The sequence below is a fragment of the Ranitomeya variabilis genome, chromosome 2 (assembly GCF_051348905.1).
Source record: "Ranitomeya variabilis isolate aRanVar5 chromosome 2, aRanVar5.hap1, whole genome shotgun sequence".
In the NCBI taxonomy this organism is placed as follows: Eukaryota; Metazoa; Chordata; class Amphibia; order Anura; family Dendrobatidae; genus Ranitomeya; species Ranitomeya variabilis.
Genome location: NC_135233.1, coordinates 116017014 through 116043086, shown reverse-complemented (window position 1 = coordinate 116043086; position 26073 = coordinate 116017014). Strand labels below are relative to the sequence as shown.

The 26073-nt window shown below is 50.8% G+C and overlaps 2 protein-coding genes across 2 annotated transcripts in view; one reads left to right on the top strand and one right to left on the bottom strand.

Moving 5' to 3' along the window:
• Positions 1-1473, bottom strand: part of GINS1 (GINS complex subunit 1) — a 48731-nt gene extending 47258 nt beyond the window's left edge. Inside the window, exon 1 of the mRNA XM_077282861.1 lies at positions 1314-1473. Coding sequence (XP_077138976.1) covers positions 1314-1388 — 75 coding nt within the window. The 5' untranslated portion in view covers positions 1389-1473. The remainder of the gene's footprint in view (positions 1-1313) is intronic.
• A 255-nt stretch (positions 1474-1728) lies between these two features.
• ABHD12 (abhydrolase domain containing 12, lysophospholipase) overlaps positions 1729-26073 on the top strand; it is a 97950-nt gene continuing 73605 nt past the window's right edge. The window contains exon 1 of the mRNA XM_077282860.1: positions 1729-1864. Coding sequence (XP_077138975.1) covers positions 1818-1864 — 47 coding nt within the window. The 5' untranslated portion in view covers positions 1729-1817. The remainder of the gene's footprint in view (positions 1865-26073) is intronic.

Below are 26073 nucleotides of genomic sequence, written 5' to 3'. Positions count from 1 at the left end.
ACTTTGGACTGGTCTGTGTTCCAATGGTGTCCCATCATTTTAGCGCACAAGTGTGGGCGACCACAGATCTGTGCACGTCTAAGAAAATGGAGACCACCGAAGCAAACTCCAAACGGAAGACAAAGTGTCTCCATATGCCTCATTTTGTGGGATTTACACAGAAACCCCCACGTAAGTGCTCAGCGTAGAACACAAGAATGGAATCCAACTTTATTCTGGAAGCGATTACAAAAGGGTTATGTACCCCAAAATGTTACCAATAAAAACCCTAACTTATCCCGCACAAAGCCAGCCCCCACTCAGGTCCGTCATCTGTCTCTGGAACTGTAGCGGGTTGTCACATTACTGGTGTAACAAAGAATCTGGGATAGTGACACGGCTCGCACCTCCTCAAGTAATATCCAGTGAATTCTGTGCTCCCAAATCCAAATGTCCCCCTCCTGAGCCCCTCTGTGCCTAACAATAAGATATAGTAATAGCAAGAAGGCACTTAATTTACAAGTACATATCGCCAGAAGCACAAGCTGGGCACAATGTAGGAGGCTGCTACAATGTATGGGCACCAAAATGGCAGATTTACAAAACAGTCACTGCAGCTGTAGATGAATTCATTGAGTGATGTAATTTCTACAATGGGGTCACTTTGGGAGATTTTCTGTTGCGGTCACCTTTGGGGCTCTGTAAATGTCACCTGCAAAGTTCTCTAGCAAAATCTGTGCTCCAAAAGCCAAATAGCTTTTGGGGATTTCTGTGGTGTCAAACCCGCAGCGGCCAGAGGTTACAGCATAGTGGGTGAGGCTTCACGAAATCCCATGTCCACTATGCGTGCACCCGCAGAGACGGACATGTGGCGCGTCTTTCCAGACCGCAGCATGTCAATATCTCACGCGGAGACGTGAGCCTCCACAACAGGAATGTCACCCGTACAATGTATTGGATGCAGTAAATCCGCACGGTTCAGTGATCACATGCGGATTTACCTGCGTCCAATAGACGGCAGCGCTTTGGACCCAGCGGACACGTGCTGCTACTTCTGCCGTGGAAGTCAATGGAGCAGGACCAGGGAGGCCGGAGAGCGGCGTCCGGACATTTAGGGCACAGCCTTTCTCCCATGTAAAATGTCATGTAGGGTTGTTCATCAGTGGGACTGTACATACAACCAGATGCAGAACTACAAGTCCCACAATGCCGTACACTGCCAATGGAAAGGCAACACAGCTGATAGCAGAGCACAGTGGCCGGCACCATATAGTATATATAGAGTACGATGGCTGATAACAGAAAACAGTGGCTGCCTCCATCTTGTCACTCACGTTAAACGCAGGTAACTGTCCTTCCGTGGCCCGCTGCAGCTCCCGGATCAGCTCTATGGCTTTCTCACAGAACATCCTGGTCCTGTACAAGACAGCCGCTGTTCTAGAACTCCCGCCACCGAGGACACAGCTCACTGCGCAGCTGCACTACGTGCCTGTGAGGCGCCTCCCGCCATGTCTGCTCCTGGCAAACCTCTAGCAGTAGTGGGACTCCTCACCGCTGTGTTCCTCTGCCACCTCTGTGGTATGTGACAGCGAGTCCTCCATTACCGCCGTTACTAGTTTTCAGCTTTATCACACCATCAGTCATTTTAAAAGCCTTTCCATGTTTTTCCCTTAACAAACATGGCACCTCGGAATTCCCTACAAGAGCCCGAAGCAGAGAAAAACTGTCCTAGACGCCGCTGAAATTGGCGCCGAGTATCACCTGGCCAATGAGGGAGGGCTTTCGCCCACGGGTCCCGGCTACGGGAGCTGAGCAGGGACAATTGTATTTTGAGGCTTATGATCGCCCTGGAACTCATGCGTAGCTGGTGGCCGCGGGGTCGCAGGTGAGTCCGACGCAAACACCACCGTGTTGTAAGCAGCAGGGGGCGCCCGTGACACTTGTGCTGTGTGTGGGCAGGGAGCGCAATGACGTCATCTGGAGCTGTGATGTCAGGATGTTCCTCACCTGTAGCAAAGCCGGCAGGTGACAGATGGAGTGTGTGTGTAATATAGGGCAGGGTGTCAGCTATATACTATAGGACAGGAGAGCTGCTGTATGCAGTGTATGTGTAAGACCGGGCAAGGTGTCCGCTATATACACTGCTCAAAAAAATAAAGGGAACACTAAAATCCCACATCCTAGATATCACTGAATTATTCATTACATAGTGGAATGTGTTGAGAACAGCAAAACCTAAAAATGAGCAACGTAAATCACAACTAATATCCCACGGAGGTCTGGAGTTGGAATGTTGCTCAAAATCAGTGTGGAAGATTAAGTTACAGGCTGATCCAACTTTAGTGGAAATGCCTCAAGACAAGGAAATGATGCTCAGTAGTGTGTGTGGCCTCCATGTGCCTGTATGACCTCCCTACAATGCCTGGGCATGCTCCTGATGAGGCACGGATGGTCTCCTGAGGGATCTCCTCTCAGACCTGGACTAAAGCATCTGCCAACTCCTGGACAGTCTGTGGTGCAACGTGACGTTGGTGGATGGTGCCAGACATGATGTCCCAGATGTGTTCTATGGGATTCAGGTCTCGGGAATGGGCAGGCCAGTCCATAGCTTCAATGGCTTCATCTTGCAGGAACTGCTGACAGACTCCAGCCACATGAGGTCTGGCATTGTCCTGCATTAGGAGGAACCCAGGGCCAACCGCACCAGCATATGGTCTCATAAGGGGCCTGAGGATCTCATCTCGGTACCTAATGGCAGTCAGGCTACCTCTGGTGAGCACATGGAGGGCTGTGCGGCCCTCCAAACAAATGCCACTCCACACCATTACTGACCCACTGCCAAACCGGTCATGCTGAAAGATGTTGCAGGCAGCAGATCGCTCTCCACAGCGTCTCCAGACTCTGTCACATGTGCTCAGTGTGAACCTGCTTTCATCTGTGAAGAGCACAGGGCACCAGTGGTGAATTTGCCAATCCTGGTGTTCTGTAGCAAATGCCAAGCGTCCTGCACGGTGTTGGGCTGTGAGCACAACCCCCATCTGTGGACGTCGGGCACTCAGACCATCCTCATGGAGTCGGTTTTTATCCATTTGTGCAGACACATGCACATTTGTGGCCTGCTGGAGGTCATTTTACAGGGCTCTGGCAGTGCTCCTCCTGTTCCTCCTTGTACAAAGGCTGAGGTAGCGGTCCTGCTGCTGGGTTGTTGCCCTCCTACGGCCCCCTCCACGTCTCCTGGTAGCGCCTCCAGCCTCTGGACACTACGCTGGCAGAAACAACAAACCTTCTTGCCACAGCTCTCATTGATGTGCCATCCTGGATGAGCTGCGCTACCTCAGCCACTTGTGTGGGTTGTAGAGTCCATCTCATGGTACCACGAGTGTGAAAGCACAGCCAACATTCAAAAGTGACCAAAACATCAGCCAAAAAGCATTGGTACTGAGATGTGGTCTGTGGTCCCCACCTGCAGAACCACTCCTTTATTGAGGGTGTCTTGATAATTGCCAATAATTTCCATCTGTTGTCTATTCCATTTGCACAACAGCATGTGAAATTGATTGTCAAACAGTGTTGCTTCCTAAGTGGACAGTTTGATTTCACATAAGTTTGATTTACTTGGAGTTAGATTCTGTTGTTTAAGTGTTCCTTTTAGTTTTTTGAGCAGTGTACTATAGGACAGGAGATCTGCTGTATGTAGTGTATGTGTAATATAGGGCAGGGTGTCAGCTATATACTATAGGACAGGAGATCTGTGCATGTCACAGAACAGTCACAGTTCAGCACATTGTGGGATCACTCTGTATGGGAGCAGACTGGGAATATACAGGATCTGGTTAGGAAATGGCCAACAAGCAGGACTAGTCCTCAGGGGAGGTGTACATGGGTGTTTTATACACCAGAAAAAGCCGACATACAATTGTGACAGAATCCACTACACATCCCAGGCGGACCCTCGGGCTTTTGCAGCAACACTGCTTTTAGAATGTTGGATCAGGGCACTGTGTGACTGGCTCTGCTAAGGGGGTGCACTGTGTGGATGGCATTGCTATGGCGGCACTGTTTGGATGGCACTGCTGTGGGGGGCACTGTGTGGCTGGCACTGCTATGGAGGGCACTGTGTGGCTGGCACTGCTATGGAGGGCACTGTGTGGCTGGCACTGCTATGGGGGGCACTGTGTGGCTGGCACTGCTATGGGGGGCACTGTGTGGCTGGCACTGCTATGGGGGGCACTGTTGTGGTCTGGCGCCACGTAGCTGGCACGATTGTGGTCTGGCACCACGTAGCTGGCACGGTTGCGGTCTGGCGCCACGTAGCTGGCACTGTTGTGGTCTCGCGCCACGTCACTGGCACTGTTGTGGTCTGTTTTGGTCTGGCGCCGTGATGCTGGCACTGTTTTGGTCTGGCGTTGCTGTTGCGGTCTGTTTTGGTCTGGTGCCGCGTCGCTGGCACTGTTGTGGTCTGGCGCTGCATCACTGGCACTGTTGTGGACTGGCGCTGACACAGTATGTGCACACGTAATGTATTTGGTGCAGAAATTTCTGCACGATTTCTGCATCTCTTAGCAGGAAAACCACTGCCCTTTTTTTGCTGCAGTTTTTACTTGCGTTTTTGGTGCAGATTTTTCCCCGCTCATTAGTTTGGTGGATTGTCACCCACCCTGTTCCTCTGTAGGGGTGCCAGCTGACAAGTATCTATGGCCGCTTGTGCTTTTATTACTGGTTTATACAGTTTTTTTCACACTATAGAAGATCCATCAACGATCATGTATATAACACTATGTTCAGGGAAACCATAGTATACCACTATATCAGTATATATGTGCCATTGGCTCAGGATTTAAAAAAAAAAAAAAAAAAAAAAAAAATGAAAACTTTTTCTATAATAATAATAAATCTACTTGGTTGCATGGAAAGCTTGGCTGAGCTATGGTGTGTACCGCCTGCACCATTATGGCATATTAGATGGCTCTATCCACAATGTGCTAGACCTGTTGTCTAGATGGAGATTTATCCAGTTACAGCTAGATAATACATGTGTCTCGGCTGCTGCATTGTGAACAAGATGCAGAAAACGACCACAATACAGGATCACTCCCACTTTAGCTCTGCATTTCTTTGCAGTATATGTTTTGGACAGTAGATGGCGGTAGAGTAGTACTGTTGACATTGACATGAGGATTACTGCTGTGTATAGGCAGGAGGAAGAAGAGGCAGACCATTAGATTTTAGGAACGAGATCCTGTATATGTAGTAGTATATAGTTAATATTTCTGCCTTTTGCCTTCCAATTATCTTCTATTTTTCACAGACTTTTTTTTTAATGTTTCTTTTTTTTTCTGTTTCGGTCTTTGGATAAAAAATCCCGCATGTTTTATTTGGTTGCTTTTTCACGTTAAACATCATGATACTGAGAGGTATTTTTAAAGATAATGTCATCCGCTTAATTCTGCCCAAATCACAGGCAGCATGAATCAGAATAGGAGTAGAAAAACCAGCTCCCCGTTAGGCATGTGTTGTGGGGAAGCACGGATACCGTGTAGTCATCATGTGAAGCAAATAGAGCAAAAAAAAAAAGGAAATCCAGCTTCCAAAATATTCCAAATTTATTGTGAATAAAAAGCAAGATCCAGTAAGATAAAATCACACAGTTCTGAGTAACAACTTTCTTTGAGAAAGAACAAGTTACTGTTCGAAACGCGTTGCCTGTTACTCACAACTGTGTGGTTTTATCTTACTGGATCTTGCTTTTTATTCACAATAAATTTGGAATATTTTGGAAGCTGGATTTCCTTTTTTTGCTCTATTTGCTAAGCATGAATCAAAGCCGGACTGCAACAATGTATGCAATATAATTGGAAGATCCAGACAGGGATCATAGCTGAAGATGAGGCTGGTCTAGTGCTGCCCTCGGGCTGGCTCTTCCATGCGCCACGCCAAGTGTCTTCCTCATGTGTACATAGGGAGAGACCTGTCAATCAGTGCAGCTGCGCTGGGAAGAGACTGCTGGACTGTCTGTATGCATCACATAGGAGACACAGAGACTGTTGTATATGCATCTCATAGGAGACGTGGGGCAGCCGTATATACATCGCAGGAGCCGTGGGGCTGCGGTATATGCATCGCAGGAGACTTGGGGCTGCGGTATATACATCGCAGGAGACGTGGGGCTGCGGTATATACATCGCAGGAGACGTGGGGCTGCGGTATATACATCGTAGGAGACGTGGGGCTGCGGTATATACATCGCAGGAGACGTGGGGCTGCGGTATATACATCGCAGGAGACGTGGGGGCTGCGGTATATACATCGCAGGAGACGTGGGGGCTGCGGTATATACATCGCAGGAGATGTGGGGGCTGTAGTATATACATCGCAGGAGACGTGGGGGCTGCGGTATATACATCGCAGGAGACGTGGGGCTGCGGTATATACATCGTAGGAGACGTGGGGCTGCGGTATATACATCGCAGGAGACGTGGGGCTGTGGTATATACATCGCAGGAGACGTGGGGGCTGCGGTATATACATCGCAGGAGACGTGGGGGCTGCGGTATATACATCGCAGGAGATGTGGGGGCTGTAGTATATACATCGCAGGAGATGTGGGGGCTGTAGTATATACATTGCAGGAGATGTGGGGGCTGTAGTATATACATCGCAGGAGATGTGGGAGCTGTAGTATATACATCGCAGGAGGGGCTACTGCTACTGTCTTCTACTGTGGGACGGGAGCGCATCGTGCGCTAACTTCACCCACAAAGTGTGCCCTGACTCTGGCACTGGCCAGCTTGACAACATAATCTTGCCTTGCAGCTGCAGTCCCCGGGAATCTGCCCTGTGGACAGAGAAAAGCTAAATGGTCTGGGGGCCTGGGTACCCCACCTCTGGTTTGTGTGATATTTTACAGCCCTTCCTTTCTCATTACTATAATTTTACTAGAAAAACTAGTGCCGCATGCTGCATTCTTTTCCAGTAAAAACTGATGGACGTTGTTATGACATCAGTGTGAACTAGGCCGGGTGCAGAAGAGCGTATTTCATGATCTGCATATACTGTAAATCACAATGCCCCGGGGCTCCCAACCTGAGCCTGCAGCCTTATATCAAGCTGTAAGGTCAGGATACCCGCTGTCAGTCTGGGCATTAGAGTCTACAGATGGGGAAACACGCTGGTCTGAACCCGTCCTTACAGGACGAGGCTGGTGCCTTATGGTGCGGCTGCCACGTGTGGCTGACAACCCTGCCCACCTGTAGCCTCCAATTAATGCATGAGTACGTGCGAACGGTGAGGTGCCCACATTGTAATTACAGCACCCTTTTGGGTATCTTTTTCCTTTTTTTTTTTTGGCTAAAAATCTTTTTGCAATTGGCTTTCATTGCAAATTAGCCTGTGCTCTAATTGCCGGCTGCAGAATGAGGTATCTGAGAATGTGTCAGTGAGCTAGTTCTGATAAAGTTTGTAACTATGGACCATGTGAAAGTTGTTCTGAACCTTGCGGTCAAAAATCAGCTGACAGCAGCTCAGAAAAGGGCAGATAAGGCTAGTCCCCCACTAAGTTTGTGGGTGTAGGCAGGCACATAAGCTCAGGAGGTATGAGCCCGGGGGCGGCCGGGATGGGTGCCAGTGCTTCCGGGGCCACCATAGGGATCCTTTATAAAGAAAGGTTTACTGTATGATAGAAGTTCCTATGCAGTGTCCCTCTATGGGAAAGTGCAGTACAGAACGCTTTCCTGGACAATAAAGCCTGAATGAAATGAAGGCTAGGTTCATGTGCATACAGTGGGTGAGTCTGAAACCACAAGAAGAATGAGCATGTCACTTCTTCTAACCACTTCATGGTTTCCCTGAAGCAGTTAAAGGCTTTTCCCACGAACAAAGTATATTTTAATTAATAGAGTTTGGAATAAAAATAAGTTCCACAATTGGATGTGTTAAAAAAAAAAAAAAAAAACAATTCCTGTCTCGAGATTTATAAATGTGCCCCGTGTAATGGATGTGTCTGACCATGCAGGAGCATGCTCGGATATACTACATCTCCTGGGCAGGAGATCACAGCTCATTCTCACTGTGAGGCAAAACACGTTTTTAAACAGACAGGGAAATGTTTTACCTCACAGAAAGCTGCAGCTGTGATCCCAGGCTGTCCTGTCTGTATACTCTTTTGCTTTCTGATTTTTGCTTTCTCTTTTTGATTTTCTCAGCACAAGAACATTTTATTTTACCACATCCAATTGTGGAACTTATCTCAAGATCTATGGATTAAAGTGTGTTTTGTTCGTGGGAAACCCCTTTAAGAGGTAACATGAGACTGAACATATGCACAGCGATATGTTCACATTTAGGCTGGCGTCACACATACCGTATGAAAAAAAAAAAAAAAAATCGAGCCGATTTTCTCGGCCGAGAGTCGCACAAGTGTTCCCCGTATGGTCATCCGTGTGTAATAAATTTGCTATGCGATGATGCAATTTTCTCGCACCTATGTATCCATATGACATGCGTATGGCTTTACATTTCTCACTGATTTTCCTCATTGAATTTAATGGCTCAATGGGCTGAAATGAGAAAAATGTGTGCCTATTTCTCGCAAGTCACACTGATGGTCCGTGTGGTGTCCGAGTTTTTTCTCGCACCCATAGACTTGCATTGGCGAGACTCAGCCGATATACGCGTACAGTCACAGCATGCTGCGATTTCACGCACATGTAGAATACGCCCAACAACAACAAAAACCAGTGATGTGAGCTGCCCCATAGATTTACACTGGTCCGAGTGCTCTGCGATGTTTTCTCACATTGCACTCGTCCGTATTATACGCTAGTGTGACTCCGGCCTTAGGAGTGGTTTTGCAGCATTTTTTCAGTCAGGCTCTAGGTGAGATCTTCCTGATAAAGACGCTGTGTGCACGTGCCCGTAGGGTATTCCTGCACACATCTTACATTGGATTGTATAGATCAGTGTGAGGACTTTGGCCTTGTATACTCCCAGACATCACTATATACCGGGTGTCTATTGGGAGCAGCTGGTAACTCGTGTGACTGGTGGTTTCTTGGATACTGTAACGTCTGACGTGTCCCATGTTACCTCTCCTCACCATCTATTCCCATGCTATTGCTCGTTATTTCACTTTATAAACAGTCATGGCGCATTCAGTCATGTATGAGACCTAGTGCCGATGGGTTGGAGATTCGCTGCCAATAGTCAGTGATGGATGGGGTCGGACTGCTCCACTTTTTGTTTAGACGATTTTATGAATTCTTTTGTATTATGTGTGACTTCTTTAGCATTCACACTTAGATTTTCATTGCCATTTTACTCTGTGACCAGATGTAACTTTAAAGCCTAAAGTAAATTATTAAAAAGTCTACATACTCAGCATTTTTTGTTTTTGGAGACTTTTGGGGCCTGTGGTGTTTATTCTCTAGTACCACTTTGTTCATAGGACAATAGAAATGTGTGTTGCATGTCTTTTTTTTTTTTTTTTAAACAACCTGTGTTTGTTCTATTGCAGGGGCTTATCAGTAATAGTGACAGATCATGTAACCCATGAGTTTTGTTGGGGGTGTAGGAGGGAATGCTGTGCAGGATGCCGATAAAGTTGGATACAATGGTGGAACAGGGACTGGACTTCTGGCTCCACCGCCGAGCCTTGTGCGTCTCAGTTCCACCGCCGAGCCTTGTGCGTCTCAGTTCCACCGCCGAGCCTTGTGCGTCTCAGTTCCACCGCCGAGCCTTGTGCGTCTCGGCTCCACCGTTAACCCTGCGCGTCTTGGCTCCACCGTTAACCCTGCGCGTCTCGGCTCCACCGTTAACCCTGCGCGTCTCGGCTCCACTGCTGAGCCTTGTGCGTCTCGGCTTCACCGCTGAACCTGTGTGTCTCGGCTCCACCGCTGAACCTGCGCGTCTCTGCTCCACCACTGAACCTTGTGCGTCTCGGCTCCACCACTGAACCTTGTGTGTCTCGGCCCTACCGCTGAACCTGCGCGTCTCGGCTTTACCGCTGAACCTGCGCGTCTCGGCTCTACCACTGAACCTGCGCGTCTCGGCTCCACCGCTGAGCCTTGTGCGTCTCTGCTCCACCACTGAGCCTTGTGCGTCGTGGCTCCATCATTGAGCCTGGGTATTTGAGTCTTATCTGTCAGGAACTGTATGGCCTCAAAGTAGGGAAGCCATCATATTGTTTAGGAAACTGCAGCATTCATTATAATGTGTTGGAGGTCCGTGGTGAGAGACACACCGATTATAGTCCATGAGCATGTTCACATGATTGAAAATTCTTAAAGTTATTTTTTATTTATTTTTTTCTTTAAATCCAATTTGTGAATCAAAATTATTAATTCAAGTGATTTGGGTCTGTTAAAAAATGGATAGCACTTAAATGTCATCTGTGTGTCATTCTAGAGCTTTTTATTACTTAATGGGGGGGAAGTGTTGATTTCCTAATGTAAATGTGGACATTAGGATCAAAAATGGATGAAAAGCAAATCCAGCACACCACACTGAGAGAAAAACAGTCTTTTCTCTTCCCCCCCCCCCCCCATACACAATACAAATATCTGAATGAGACTTAAGAATGTTTTTATATTACTATCCACTACGATCCACTATGAGTATCCAAAAAAAAAAAAAATCAAAAAGTACACTGGCCACTAGACCAGTATGCCATTCCCTGAAATGGTTGCACCAAAATAGTCACATCTTTTCGAATGGTCCCTGATCGACTATGTTTTCTCTGAATCATAATAATTGAAAAAAAATCAAAGCAAAATACACACACAAAATATCTGGGATAATATCTGAAATATAGTAGAGTAAAAGATACCCGCCTATGTGTGTGCCTACATGGATAGTTCAACAAGGACAATCGGAAAGTACAATCAACAATGGAGAAAAAACACCCGAAATAAGTCCAGTGGTAGAATAAAATCTAAATTTTATTTCATAAATACCAAAATAATAAAAAGGGGGGGGGGATGATACAATACCAAGTGATAATATATGTATAAATGTATGCTGCCCAAATACAGTCTCCAAATAAGACCCTCCAAAAATGGTTACCTTAAAGCACACTGCAGAGTCCCCAGGATGCGCCCGAGTCCGACGCGCGTTTCGGCGTCTGCCTTCGTCAGGGGGTGGTGTCATCCATGGGAGCAAAGGTATATATCTAGCAAGTGGCCAATGAGAGAGGGAACAGGCATGATTGATGCTTGCCCACATTGGAGGTCACCACGGCGACCCGCACTGCCCACCCATGTAACCCACGTTGCCGCAATCAGCTGATGCGACATCAAGGGGTGCTTACAAGGCAGGTGGAGCACCATGGAACGCAATGCCGGCAAGTGTTCCATCCGACCCGCTGTCATTGGTGAGAGGAGAACATGTCACACACAGGTCCTGGCAGATAGAAAAAACCACGGCGCGAACTATAATATACATACACACACACACACACACACACACACACACACACACACACACACACACACGAAAAATAATAAATCTAAATATATACAATAAATAAACAAATGAAAAAAAAGAGAGAGAAGAAATAACATTATAAGAAGTGAATAATAAATAATGCAGAAACTGCACCAAAATCAAACAATATACTAATGTGAACAGATAATAATCTTCTTAAATCTTCATAGAATAACCGCTGTTATTGTGCATTTTCCCAACGAAATCCATGCATGGTAACATAAGATAAATGTCCAAACAGATGTCATGAACAAACGATGACGACCATACATTCTGATATATCACAGAGGATAACTAATAAGAAAAATACAATATATAAGTACAAAGAAGAATACAAAAGTGTTATGGACAAAGAAAGCTCACTAAAACCAAATGAAAAAAAAAATATATAAATATATAAAATACATAGAATAATGTTATATAATTTAAAATCAGGAATAAATAAAAGGACAAATAACAAGATGACTAGGAGGTCAAAGAAAAGGCGCAAAACTTATGCTTTCGTTCAGAGCAAGGGGATGCATGGTGTCGAGTGTCCAAATCCATCTTGTCTCCATCTGGGCCAACCTTTGGCTAACATTACCACCCTGTATAGATGGTACAATTCTATCTATACTCCGTACCCTCAACAGAGATGGATCACAGTTGTGATGTTGTTTAAAGTGCTTAGGAATTGTTTTCAAGGTGGAAAAATCATGTTCATCTCGAGCTGCAATAATACCATTAACATGTTCTCTTATAAGTATTTTGAATTGGCGAGTCGTAAGGCCCACATAGATTTAGAACAAGGGCATGTTGCGTAATATACCACGGCTTTAGTTTCACAGTTAATATAGTGGTTGATATTGAAGGATTTTGAGCCTGAAGAATTACTAAACGTGGTTGTTCTATGTTCGAACAAGCCACACAATGGCCACACTGAAAACAGCCCTTCTTTTGCTGGATTTGGGATAAAGTTTTAGGTTCATTTTGGTAGTGACTTTTGACTACAATGTCCCTAATATTCCTGGAACGGCGGAATGTAATGCTGGGTTCTCTAGGGAGATATTTTGCTAATGTTTGATCAGCCAGGAGTATTGGCCATGCTTTATGCAGAATATCCCTCATTCTCCGATTTTCAGTATGGTAGTTATAAAATGAGCTTGTGAGCGTGCCGATGATTTTGGAGTGGAATATAAAAGATCATTTCTAGGAAGATGTTGTGCTCTATAATAAGCTCGTTTTATGCACCGGTGGCTATAGCCACGATGAATAAATCTGGCTTTCAATTCACTAGCACGGATCTCAAAATCTGTATCTGTAGAACATAGACGCCTTAATCTTAAAAACTGGCCTACTGGAATGGACCAAATGAGTGATGCCGGATGGGCAGAAGATGCATGTAGGAGTGTATTAGTAGATGTTTGTTTCCTGAAGATATCTGTTTGAAGAACATTATTGGCATCCGAGTTCCGGGAATTGATGCATGAGACTTGCGCGAGTTTCTCGCATCACACTCGCAAGTGTGACCGCGGCCTAACAGATGATGTTGAGAGAGACAAGGATCCTGCGTGTCCTAATTTAGACTGTTGATCTATCTTGCTCTTTCATGGAGAACACGTGTGCTCCTTAGTATGGAGGAATTATGACAGAAATCTGTAGGCCAAACAACTGTTCTTCCATCAGCTATCTATGGCATATTGGGAGCTTAACTGTACAGACTGGGAAAGATGATTGTGTTCTATCTTATCATTAGAGGTGGGTAAAGCCCCCGTCTCACATAGCGAGATCGCTAGCGAGATCGCTGCTGAGTCACAAGTTTTGTGACGCAACAGCGACCTCAGTAGCGATCTCGCTATGTGTGACACGTACCAGCGATCAGGCCCCTGCTGTGAGATCGCTGGTCGTGTCGGAATGGCCTGGACCTTTTTTTGATCGTTGAGGTCCCGCTGGGTAGCACACATCGCTGTGTTTGACACCTAAGTTATTGATCGTCCTATTGTTCGCCTAGTAGTAAAGATAAGGTAGGATAAGGCTCAGTATGCAGTGACACTCCCTGGCCTGTGTGGGAGGAGGCTGGTCAGTCACCTCATGGAGATTGATAATCTATGACATTTCTCTGTCAATTGACTCGTATTTATTTTAGTTGCCAACCCCTGCAGTATTGTTTACACAGATAACACAGGAAGAATGTGTGAGCCTGTCGAGGGAACATATCACCAGAAAATGACCCATTGTTTAACGTTAATCTATCAGAAGGACCAACCCTCCCAAGTTGTCTATATGGGCATGCAGGTCATAGGAAGCCGAGTAAAGTGATATCTGATCTGATGTGTGGTGCCCGGGAGACCGAGGTACCCAGCACTAGACCAACGAAGTCTGTCTCTTGAGGGGGATGTCACGAATGGCTTGACCCAGTGCTGTGGTCTCAGGCAACGCACAGTGTAAGGCCATGTGCACACGTTCAGGATTTTTCGAGTTTTTCCGCTATAAAAACATGATAAAAACACGAAAAAAACGCTAACCTATGCCTCCTATTATTTACAGGGTATTCCACATTTTGTGCAAATGTTGCGATTTTTTTTCCGCAAAAAAAATCGCATCGCGGGAAAAAAAAGCAACATGTTCATTAAAAATGCGGAATTGCGGGGATTCCGCACACCTAGGAGTGCATTGATCTGCTTACTTCCCGCACGGGGCTGTGCACACCATGCGGGAAGTAAGCAGACTATGTGCGGTTGGTACCCAGGGTGGAGGAGAGGCGACTCTCCTCCACGCACTGGGCACCATATAATTGGTCGAAAAAAAAGAATTAAAATAAAAAATAGTCCTATACTCACCTTCAATGTCCCCCGGAGTGTTCCCGCCTCTCACCGCTGCATGCTGCAGCTTCTGTTCCTATGATGGTGTGGTTCAGGACCTGCGGTGACGTCACTGTCTTGTGATTGGTCGCGTGACCGCTCGCGACCAATCACAAGCCGTGACGTCACCGAAGGCCCTGAACCACACCGGCATCTATAGGAACGGAGGCTGCAGAGGGTGAGTATAACCTTTTTTTATTTTTTTTATTATTTTTAAACATTCTATCTTTTACTATAGATGCTGCATAAGCTGCATCTATAGTAAAAAGTTGGTCACAATTGTCAAACAGTATGTTTGACAAGTGTGACCAACCTGTCAGTCAGTTTTCCAAGCGATGCTACAGATCGCTTGGAAAACATTAGCATTCTGCAAGCTAATTACGCTTGCAAAATGCTAAAAAAACGCAAAAAAAAAAAAGCGGATTTCTTGCAGAAAATTTCCAGTTTTCTTCAGGAAATTTCTGCAAGAAATCCGGACGTGTGCACATACCCTAAGGGATATTGTGAAGGAACAGGCACTTACTTGATCAGCAGCAGATCCTCCCAGTAGTGATGATCCCGATCTTTAGTAGATGATTATTGTCCAAATGAAAGACTGAGGTGTTGAAACGTTTAACCAGTTTACTTCAACATGAAGGGATTTGCAATCAGTACTGTCACTGGAGTCTGTATGAGCACTCTGAATTACTCTGACCTTGTCAAGATTTCTATTTCTTATTATGCGCAGTTTACATGTGGCCCTGCTGCTGTATGTGAACTGGCTGCCGACTCAATCTATCCCTCCCGGGTCCTGGTTCGACTGGCAACCCGAGTCCTTTTTTGTCAGTTTATCCCCTCTGGGAATATCGCTGAACTCTGTCTGTTGCTGCGCCTGACCCTAGTGAGGCTGATATCACCTCACGTCTTTCCGGTTGCTGTATCTAATATATAATTGCCTAGAATACTACTTCCTGCAATTTGTGCCAACTTCCGTGGCTTTGTCCGGAGCTAATGTCCGGAGCTAATGTCCGGAGCTAATGTCCGGAGCTAAGTGACGTCACCAGTGTCCTACACCCAGGCAGAGCACAGTGGCCCCAGGCAGAGCACAGGGGCCCCAGGCAGAGCACAGGGGCCCCAGGCAGAGCACAGGGGCCCCAGGCAGAGCACAGGGGCCCCAGGCAGAGCACAGGGGCCCCAGGCAGAGCACAGGGGCCCCAGGCAGCATATGGGGCCCCAGGCAGAGCACAGGGGCCCCAGGCAGAGCACACACCAAATCGGAGGCCGAGGGGCCCCGCCAACCAAATCGGAGGCCGAGGAATCCCGCCCACCAAAGCGGAGGCCGAGGGGCCCGGCCCCGCCCACCAAAGCGGAGGCCGAGGGGCCCGGCCCCGCCCACCACATCGGAGGCCGAGGGGCCCCGCCCACCACATCGGAGGCCGAGGGGCCCCGCCCACCACATCGGAGGCCGAGGGGCCCCGCCCACCAAATCGGAGGCCGTGGGGCCCCGCCCACCAAATCGGAGGCCGTGGGGCCCCGCCCACCAAATCGGAGGCCGTGGGGCCCCGCCCACCAAATCGGAGGCCGAGGGTCCCCTCCCACCAAATCGGAGGACGAGGGGCCCCACCAACCAAATCGGAGGCCGAGGAGCCCCGCCCACCAAAAGTAAGTGCGGCCCCAAAAGTAAGTGCGCCCCCGGGTGCAAAAGTAAGTGCGCCCCCGGGTGCAAAAGTAAGTGCGCCCCCGGGTGCAAAAGTAAGTGCGCCCCCGGGTGCAAAAGTAAGTGCGCCCCCGGGTGCAAAAGTAAGTGCGCCCCCGGGTGCAAAAGTAAGTGCGCCCCCGGGTGCAAAAGTAAGTGCGCCCCCGGGTGCAAAAGTAAGTGCGCCCCCGGGTGCAAAAGTAAGTGCGCCCCCGGGTGCAAAAGTAAGTGCGCCTCCGGGTGCAAAAGTAAGTGCGCCCCCGGGTGCAAAAGTAAGCTCGCCCCCGGCCCCGGGTGCAAAAGTAAGCGCGCCCCCCAGTCCCGTGTGTGAAAAGTGCTGCTGTAAAGCTGGTAGCGCTGTTCAAGCACCATGTATTTCCTTCAGGAAATGCCCATCTAATATATAATTGCCTAGAATACTACTTCCTGCAATTTGTGCCAACTTCCGGAGCTAATGTCCGGAGCTAATGTCCGGAGCTAATGTCCGGAGATAATGTCCGGAGATAAGTGATGTCACCAGTGTCCTACACCCAGGCAGAGCACAGGGGCCCCAGGCAGCGTATGGGGCCCCAGGCAGAGCACAGTGGCCCCAGGCAGAGCACAGGGGCCCCAGGCAGCATATGGGGCCCCAGGCAGAGCACAGGGGCCCCAGGCAGCCTATGGGGCCCCAGGCAGAGCACAGTGGCCCCAGGCAGAGCACAGGGGCCCCAGGCAGCATATGGGGCCCCAGGCAGAGCACAGGGGCCCCAGGCAGCATATGGGGCCCCAGGCAGCATATGGGGCCCCAGGCAGAGCACAGGGGCCCCAGGCAGAGCACAGGGGCCCCAGGCAGCATATGGGGCCCCAGGCAGAGCACAGTGGCCCCAGGCAGAACATAGGGCCCCAGGCAGAGCACAGTGGCCCCAGGCAGAGCACAGAGGCCCCAGGCAGAGCACAGGGGCCCCAGGCAGAGCACAGGGGCCCCAGGCAGCATATGGGGCCCCAGGCAGCATATGGGGCCCCAGGCAGAATATGGGGCCCCAGGCAGAGCACAGGGGCCCCAGGCAGCATATGGAGCCTCAGGCAGAGCACAGTGGTCCCAGGCAGAGCACAGGGGCCCCAGGCAGCCTATGGGGCCCCAGGCAGAGCACAGTGGCCCCAGGCAGAACATGGGGCCCCAGGCAGAGCACAGGGGCCCCAGGCAGAGCACAGGGGCCCCAGGCAGCATATGGGGCGCCAGGCAGAGCACAGTGGTCCCAGGTAGAGCACAGGGGCCCCAGGCAGCCTATGGGGCCCCAGGCAGAGCACAGGGGCCCCAGGCAGCATATGGGGCCCCAGGCAGAGCACAGTGGCCCCAGGCAGAGCACAGTGGCCCCAGGCAGAGCACAGGGGCCCCAGGCAGCATATGGGGCCCCAGGCAGAGCACAGCGATATTTTGGACCACTGTGCGGTGTTTCAGACCCCCTGTGTGATGTCTGGGGCCCTGTTCTTAAGTATATTAAAGATTAAAGTAACGTATATTAAAGTATATTATAGATCAAATTTGACACGTTTATGAGCACCATTGAGTGATATACTCAAGAATGACATAATTTTTCAACATTTTATGGTTTCAAACTGTAAACACTCAGAGTTTTTTTTACTTCAACCAGAAAACCTTAACGGTTCATAAAAAACTTGACTGTTCAGGATATGATCAAAGTCATAGTATTCTGAATCTTTAACTTATAAAGATACCTTTACATGGGGTGATTATTGGTTCCAGAGAGGCTTTCGGCCGATAATCGTACACATGGCTGGTGACAGGACAATACAATATAAACGTTCAAAGGTAAACACTGATAACATTAAAATCTAATATATAATTGCCTAGAATACTACTTCCGGCAATTTGTGCCAACTTCCGTGGCTTTGTCCGGAGATAATGTCCGGAGATAAGTGACGTCACCAGCGTCCTACACCCGCTCAGGGTGGACAAAGATATATGCCTTCGTGGTGCGCGGCACTTTTCTGATTGGTTGCCGCCTGCCGCGAGCGACCAATCAGAAATGTGCCGTACTGTCAAGAGCTGGTGAGTGCAGCCATTTTTTGTTCTTTCTTACTATTATTTCTTAATTGTATTATTCTTACATTTGAATAAATAAAGTATATATGGATTCTAGACTCCCGATTCTTTAGAATCGGGCTGCCATCTAGTTATATATAATGAATATAGCCGCGGATCCGGTATCCGTCTCTGCGCCTATTCTGGGTAATAATTAATGCTACCCGGTTCTCACAATGTCCTTTCTCTCTATTCTCCTTCTCTTCAGGTCAATGGTCCTGACTTATCAACCGTCATAGGGTTGTTAGAAAATCAGTTGTATGACCTTTCACTCCTAGCTCCTTAGCCCAACTGCCAGTCCTTTTCTCAGACCAGAATAGATCAAGGGGAGTCTCTGCAGCTCCCCCTTCTGGCCGGAGATGGTAGTGCAGTCTTGCTATTTTAGTATTTGTATTTGGTGTCAATAACTATTTTTGTGGCAAATACCCCTAGGGGCGCCACAGATGTCTTATTTTTCTTGTATGTAAATGAGCTGTTAGGATCTATGGGCCAGACAGTGATCTGCCTGAGAATCTGCCTCCAGAGATTATTATAAATGAAAGGAGCATTACTAATGTGAGACATGTAACTAGCAGAAAACAGATTTGCCTTCTTAGGCTTCTTTCACTCTTGCGTCGGTACGCGGCTGTCGCTAAGCGTCGGCGCGTCGTACGTTGTGAAAATTCGTCACAACGTGGGCAGCGGATGCAGTTTTTCAACGCATACGCTGCCCATTCTAAGTCCCAGGGAGGAGGGGGCGGAGTTCCGGCCGCGCATGCGCTGTAGGAAATGGCAGATGCGACATACGAAAAAATGTTCCCTTGAACGTTTTTCATGACGCCGGTCCGCCAAAACACGACGCATCCAGTGCACGATGGACGCGACGTATGGCCATACGTCACGATCCGTCGGCAATACAAGTCTATGGGAAAAAAACGCATCCTGCAGGCATATTTGCAGGATCCGTTTTTTTCCCCAAAACGACGCATTGCAACGGATCTAAAACGACGCAAGTGAGAAAGTAGCCTTACAAACACATTAGCAGCTCCCACAGCTCTGCTGTATTGCACCAATATTGCAGCCCTATCTGCCTGTGAACTACAAGTTAAATCGGAGAGGAACCTGCAGATGTGTCAGGTATAATCACACACAGCTCTGCAGTGAGATCAGGAGAACAGAGAGCAGCCATTACACATCACACTGGTAACCCCCCCTTCAAGTAAAATAATCTCTGGAGCCAGATTCTCAGGGAGATCTATGTTCGGCCAATAGATCTTAACAGCTCATTTACATATAAAAAAAATGTGGATTTCTCTGGCATCAGATATCAGATTGCATATATCTAATATATAATTGCCTAGAATACTACTTCCTGCAATTTGTGCCAACTTCCGTGGCAATGTCCGGAGCTAATGTCCGGAGCTAATGTCCGGAGCTAATGTCCGGAGCTAATGTCCGGAGCTAATGTCCGGAGCTAAGTGACGTCACCAGTGTCCTACACCCAGGCAGAGCACAGGGGCCCCAGGCAGCATATGGGGCCCCAGGCAGAGCACAGTGGTCCCAGGCAGAGCACAGGGGCCCCAGGCAGAGCACAGGGGTCCCAGGCAGAGCACAGGGGCCCCAGGCAGCCTATGGGGCCCCAGGCAGAGCACAGTGGCCCCAGGCAGAGCACAGGGGCCCCAGGCAGCATATGGGGCCCCAGGCAGCGCACAGTGGCCCCAGGCAGCATATGGGGCCCCAGGCAGAGCACAGTGGCCCCAGGCAGCATATGGGGCCCCAGGCAGAGCACAGGGGCCCCAGGCAGAGCACAGGGGCCCCAGGCAGCATATGGGGCCCCAGGCAGAGCACAGGGGCCCCAGGCAGCATATGGGGCCCCAGGCAGAGCACAGTGGCCCCAGGCAGCATATGGGGCCCCAGGCAGAGCACAGTGGCCCCAGGCAGAGCACAGGGGCCCCAGGCAGCATATGGGGCCCCAGGCAGAGCACAGTGGTCCCAGGAAGAGCACAGGGGCCCCAGGCAGCTTATGGGGCCCCAGGCAGCTTATGGGGCCCCAGGCAGAGCACAGTGGCCCCAGGCAGAACATGGGGCCCCAGGCAGAGCACAGTGGCCCCAGGCAGAGCACAGGGGCCCCAGGCAGCATATGGGGCCCCAGGCAGAGCACAGGGGCCCCAGGCAGCATATGGGGCCCCAGGCAAAGCACAGTGGCCCCAGGCAGAGCACACACCAAATTGGAGGCCGAGGGGCCCCGCCCACCAAATTGGAGGCCGAGGGGCCCCGCCCACCAAATTGGAGGCCGAGGGGCCCCGCCCACCAAATTGGAGGCCGAGGGGCCCCACCCACCAAATTGGAGGCCGAGGGTCCCCACCCACCAAATTGGAGGCCGAGGGTCCCCGCCCACCAAATCGGAGGCCGAGGGTCCCCGCCCACCAAATCGGAGGCCGAGGGTCCCCGCCCACCAAATCGGAGGCCGAGGGTCCCCGCCCACCAAATCGGAGGCCGAGGGTCCCCGCCCACCAAATCGGAGGCCGAGGGGCCCCACCCACCAAGGCGGAGGCAGAGGGACCCCGCCCACCAAATCGGAGGCCGTGGGGCCCCGCCAACCAAATCGGAGGCAGAGGGTCCCCGCCCACCAAATTATTCTTACATTTGAATAAATAAAGTATATATGGATTCTAGACTCCCGATTCTTTAGAATCGGGTTGCCATCTAGTATCTAATATATAATTGCCTAGAATACTACTTCCTGCAATTTGTGCCAACTTCCGTGGCAATGTCCGGAGCTAATGTCCGGAGCTAATGTCCGGAGCTAATGTCCGGAGCTAATGTCCGGAGCTAAGTGACGTCACCAGTGTCCTACACCCAGGCAGAGCACAGGGGCCCCAGGCAGCATATGGGGCCCCAGGCAGAGCACAGTGGTCCCAGGCAGAGCACAGGGGCCCCAGGCAGAGCACAGTGGTCCCAGGCAGAGCACAGGGGCCCCAGGCAGCCTATGGGGCCCCAGGCAGAGCACAGTGGCCCCAGGCAGAGCACAGGGGCCCCAGGCAGCATATGGGGCCCCAGGCAGAGCACAGTGGCCCCAGGCAGCATATGGGGCCCCAGGCAGAGCACAGTGGCCCCAGGCCGCATATGGGGCCCCAGGCAGAGCACAGGGGCCCCAGGCAGAGCACAGGGGCCCCAGGCAGAGCACAGGGGCCCCAGACAGCATATGGGGCCCCAGACAGCATATGGGGCCCCAGGCAGAGCACAGGGGCCCCAGGCAGAGCACAGGGGCCCCAGGCAGAGCACAGGGGCCCCAGGCAGCATATGGGGCCCCAGGCAGAGCTTATAAAAAACATGATAAAAACGCGAAAAAAACGCTAACCTATGCCTCCTATTATTTACAGGGTATTCCACATTTTGTGCAAATGTTGCGATTTTTTTCCGCAAAAAAAATCGCATCGCGGGAAAAAAAAGCAACATGTTCATTAAAAATGCGGAATTGCGGGGATTCCGCACACCTAGGAGTGCATTGATCTGCTTACTTCCCGCACGGGGCTGTGCACACCATGCGGGAAGTAAGCAGACTATGTGCGGTTGGTACCCAGGGTGGAGGAGAGGCGACTCTCCTCCACGCACTGGGCACCATATAATTGGTCGAAAAAAAAGAATTAAAATAAAAAATAGTCCTATACTCACCTTAACCAGTTTACTTCAACATGAAGGGATTTGCAATCAGTACTGTCACCGGAGTCTGTATGAGCACTCTGAATTACTCTGACCTTGTCAAGATTTCTATTTCTTATTATGCGCAGTTTACATGTGGCCCTGCTGCTGTATGTGAACTGGCTGCCGACTCAATCTATCCCTCCCGGGTCCTGGTTCGACTGGCAACCCGAGTCCTTTTTTGTCAGTTTATCCCCTCTGGGAATATCGCTGAACTCTGTCTGTTGCTGCGCCTGACCCTAGTGAGGCTGATATCACCTCACGTCTTTCCGGTTGCTGTATCTAATATATAATTGCCTAGAATACTACTTCCTGCAATTTGTGCCAACTTCCGTGGCTTTGTCCGGAGCTAATGTCCGGAGCTAATGTCCGGAGCTAATGTCCGGAGCTAAGTGACGTCACCAGTGTCCTACACCCAGGCAGAGCACAGTGGCCCCAGGCAGAGCACAGGGGCCCCAGGCAGAGCACAGGGGCCCCAGGCAAAGCACAGGGGCCCCAGGCAGAGCACAGGGGCCCCAGGCAGAGCACAGGGGCCCCAGGCAGGGCACAGGGGCCCCAGGCAGCATATGGGGCCCCAGGCAGAGCACAGGGGCCCCAGGCAGAGCACACACCAAATCGGAGGCCGAGGGGCCCCGCCAACCAAATCGGAGGCCGAGGGGCCCCGCCAACCAAATCGGAGGCCGAGGAATCCCGCCCACCAAAGCGGAGGCCGAGGGGCCCGGCCCCGCCCACCAAAGCGGAGGCCGAGGGGCCCCGCCCACCAAATCGGAGGCCGTGGGGCCCCGCCCACCAAATCGGAGGCCGTGGGGCCCCGCCCACCAAATCGGAGGACGAGGGGCCCCACCAACCAAATCGGAGGCCGAGGGTCCCCTCCCACCAAATCGGAGGACGAGGGGCCCCACCAACCAAATCGGAGGCCGAGGAGCCCCGCCCACCAAAAGTAAGTGCGGCCCCAAAAGTAAGTGCGCCCCCGGGTGCAAAAGTAAGTGCGCCCCCGGGTGCAAAAGTAAGTGCGCCCCCGGGTGCAAAAGTAAGTGCGCCCCCGGGTGCAAAAGTAAGTGCGCCCCCGGGTGCAAAAGTAAGTGCGCCCCCGGGTGCAAAAGTAAGTGCGCCTCCGGGTGCAAAAGTAAGTGCGCCCCCGGGTGCAAAAGTAAGCGCGCCCCCGGCCCCGGGTGCAAAAGTAAGCGCGCCCCCCAGTCCCGTGTGTGAAAAGTGCTGCTGTAAAGCTGGTAGCGCTGTTCAAGCACCATGTATTTCCTTCAGGAAATGCCCATCTAATATATAATTGCCTAGAATACTACTTCCTGCAATTTGTGCCAACTTCCGGAGCTAATGTCCGGAGCTAATGTCCGGAGATAATGTCCGGAGATAAGTGATGTCACCAGTGTCCTACACCCAGGCAGAGCACAGGGGCCCCAGGCAGCGTATGGGGCCCCAGGCAGAGCACAGTGGCCCCAGGCAGCATATGGGGCCCCAGGCAGAGCACAGTGGCCCCAGGCAGAACATAGGGCCCCAGGCAGAGCACAGTGGCCCCAGGCAGAGCACAGGGGCCCCAGGCAGAGCACAGGGGCCCCAGGCAGCATATGGGGCCCCAGGCAGCATATGGGGCCCCAGGCAGAATATGGGGCCCCAGGCAGAGCACAGGGGCCCCAGGCAGCATATGGGGCCTCAGGCAGAGCACAGTGGTCCCAGGCAGAGCACAGGGGCCCCAGGCAGCCTATGGGGCCCCAGGCAGAGCACAGTGGCCCCAGGCAGAACATGGGGCCCCAGGCAGAGCACAGGGGCCCCAGGCAGAGCACAGGGGCCCCAGGCAGCATATGGGGCGCCAGGCAGAGCACAGTGGTCCCAGGTAGAGCACAGGGGCCCCAGGCAGCCTATGGGGCCCCAGGCAGAGCACAGGGGCCCCAGGCAGCATATGGGGCCCCAGGCAGAGCACAGTGGCCCCAGGCAGAGCACAGGGGCCCCAGGCAGAGCACAGGGGCCCCAGGCAGCATATGGGGCCCCAGGCAGAGCACAGGGGCCCCAGGCAGCATATGGGGCCCCAGGCAGCATATGGGGCCCCAGGCAGAGCACAGGGGCCCCAGGCAGAGCACAGGGGCCCCAGGCAGCATATGGGGCCGCAGGCAGAGCACAGTGGCCCCAGGCAGAACATAGGGCCCCAGGCAGAGCACAGTGGCCCCAGGCAGAGCACAGAGGCCCCAGGCAGAGCACAGGGGCCCCAGGCAGAGCACAGGGGCCCCAGGCAGCATATGGGGCCCCAGGCAGAATATGGGGCCCCAGGCAGAGCACAGGGGCCCCAGGCAGCATATGGGGCCTCAGGCAGAGCACAGTGGTCCCAGGCAGAGCACAGGGGCCCCAGGCAGCCTATGGGGCCCCAGGCAGAGCACAGTGGCCCCAGGCAGAACATGGGGCCCCAGGCAGAGCACAGGGGCCCCAGGCAGAGCACAGGGGCCCCAGGCAGCATATGGGGCGCCAGGCAGAGCACAGTGGTCCCAGGTAGAGCACAGGGGCCCCAGGCAGCCTATGGGGCCCCAGGCAGAGCACAGGGGCCCCAGGCAGCATATGGGGCCCCAGGCAGAGCACAGTGGCCCCAGGCAGAGCACAGTGGCCCCAGGCAGAGCACAGGGGCCCCAGGCAGAGCACAGGGGCCCCAGGCAGCATATGGGGCCCCAGGCAGAGCACAGCGATATTTTGGACCACTGTGCGGTGTTTCAGACCCCCTGTGTGATGTCTGGGGCCCTGTTCTTTGTATATTAAAGATTAAAGTAACGTATATTAAAGTATATTATAGATCAAATTTGACACGTTTATGAGCATTATTGAGTGATATACTCAAGAATGACATAATTTTTCAACATTTTATGGTTTCAAACTGTAAACACTCAGAGTTTTTTTTACTTCAACCAGAAAACCTTAACGGTTCATAAAAAACTTGACTGTTCAGGATATGATCAAAGTCATAGTATTCTGAATCTTTAACTTATAAAGATACCTTTACATGGGGTGATTATTGGTTCCAGAGAGGCTTTCGGCCGATAATCGTACACATGGCTGGTGACAGGACAATACAATATAAACGTTCAAAGGTAAACACTGATAACATTAAAATCTAATATATAATTGCCTAGAATACTACTTCCGGCAATTTGTGCCAACTTCCGTGGCTTTGTCCGGAGATAATGTCCGGAGATAAGTGACGTCACCAGCGTCCTACACCCGCTCAGGGTGGACAAAGATATATGCCTTCGTGGTGCGCGGCACTTTTCTGATTGGTTGCCGCCTGCCGCGAGCGACCAATCAGAAATGTGCCGTACTGTCAAGAGCTGGTGAGTGCAGCCATTTTTTGTTCTTTCTTACTATTATTTCTTAATTGTATTATTCTTACATTTGAATAAATAAAGTATATATGGATTCTAGACTCCCGATTCTTTAGAATCGGGCTGCCTTCTAGTTATATATAATGAATATAGCCGCGGATCCGGTATCCGTCTCTGCGCCTATTCTGGGTAATAATTAATGCTACCCGGTTCTCACAATGTCCTTTCTCTCTATTCTCCTTCTCTTCAGGTCAATGGTCCTGACTTATCAACCGTCATAGGGTTGTTAGAAAATCAGTTGTATGACCTTTCACTCCTAGCTCCTTAGCCCAACTGCCAGTCCTTTTCTCAGACCAGAATAGATCAAGGGGAGTCTCTGGAGCTCCCCCTTCTGGCCAGAGATGGTAGTGCAGTCTTGCTATTTTAGTATTTGTATTTGGTGTCAATAACTATTTTTGTGGCAAATACCCCTAGGGGCGCCACAGATGTCTTATTTTTCTTGTATGTAAATGAGCTGTTAGGATCTATGGGCCAGACAGTGATCTGCCTGAGAATCTGCCTCCAGAGATTATTATAAATGAAAGGAGCATTACTAATGTGAGACATGTAACTAGCAGAAAACAGATTTGCCTTCTTAGGCTTCTTTCACTCTTGCGTCGGTACGCGGCTGTCGCTAAGCGTCGGCGCGTCGTACGTTGTGAAAATTCGTCACAACGTGGGCAGCGGATGCAGTTTTTCAACGCATACGCTGCCCATTCTAAGTCCCAGGGAGGAGGGGGCGGAGTTCCGGCCGCGCATGCGCTGTAGGAAATGGCAGATGCGACATACGAAAAAATGTTCCCTTGAACGTTTTTCATGACGCCGGTCCGCCAAAACACGACGCATCCAGTGCACGATGGACGCGACGTATGGCCATACGTCACGATCCGTCGGCAATACAAGTCTATGGGAAAAAAACGCATCCTGCAGGCATATTTGCAGGATCCGTTTTTTTCCCCAAAACGACGCATTGCAACGGAT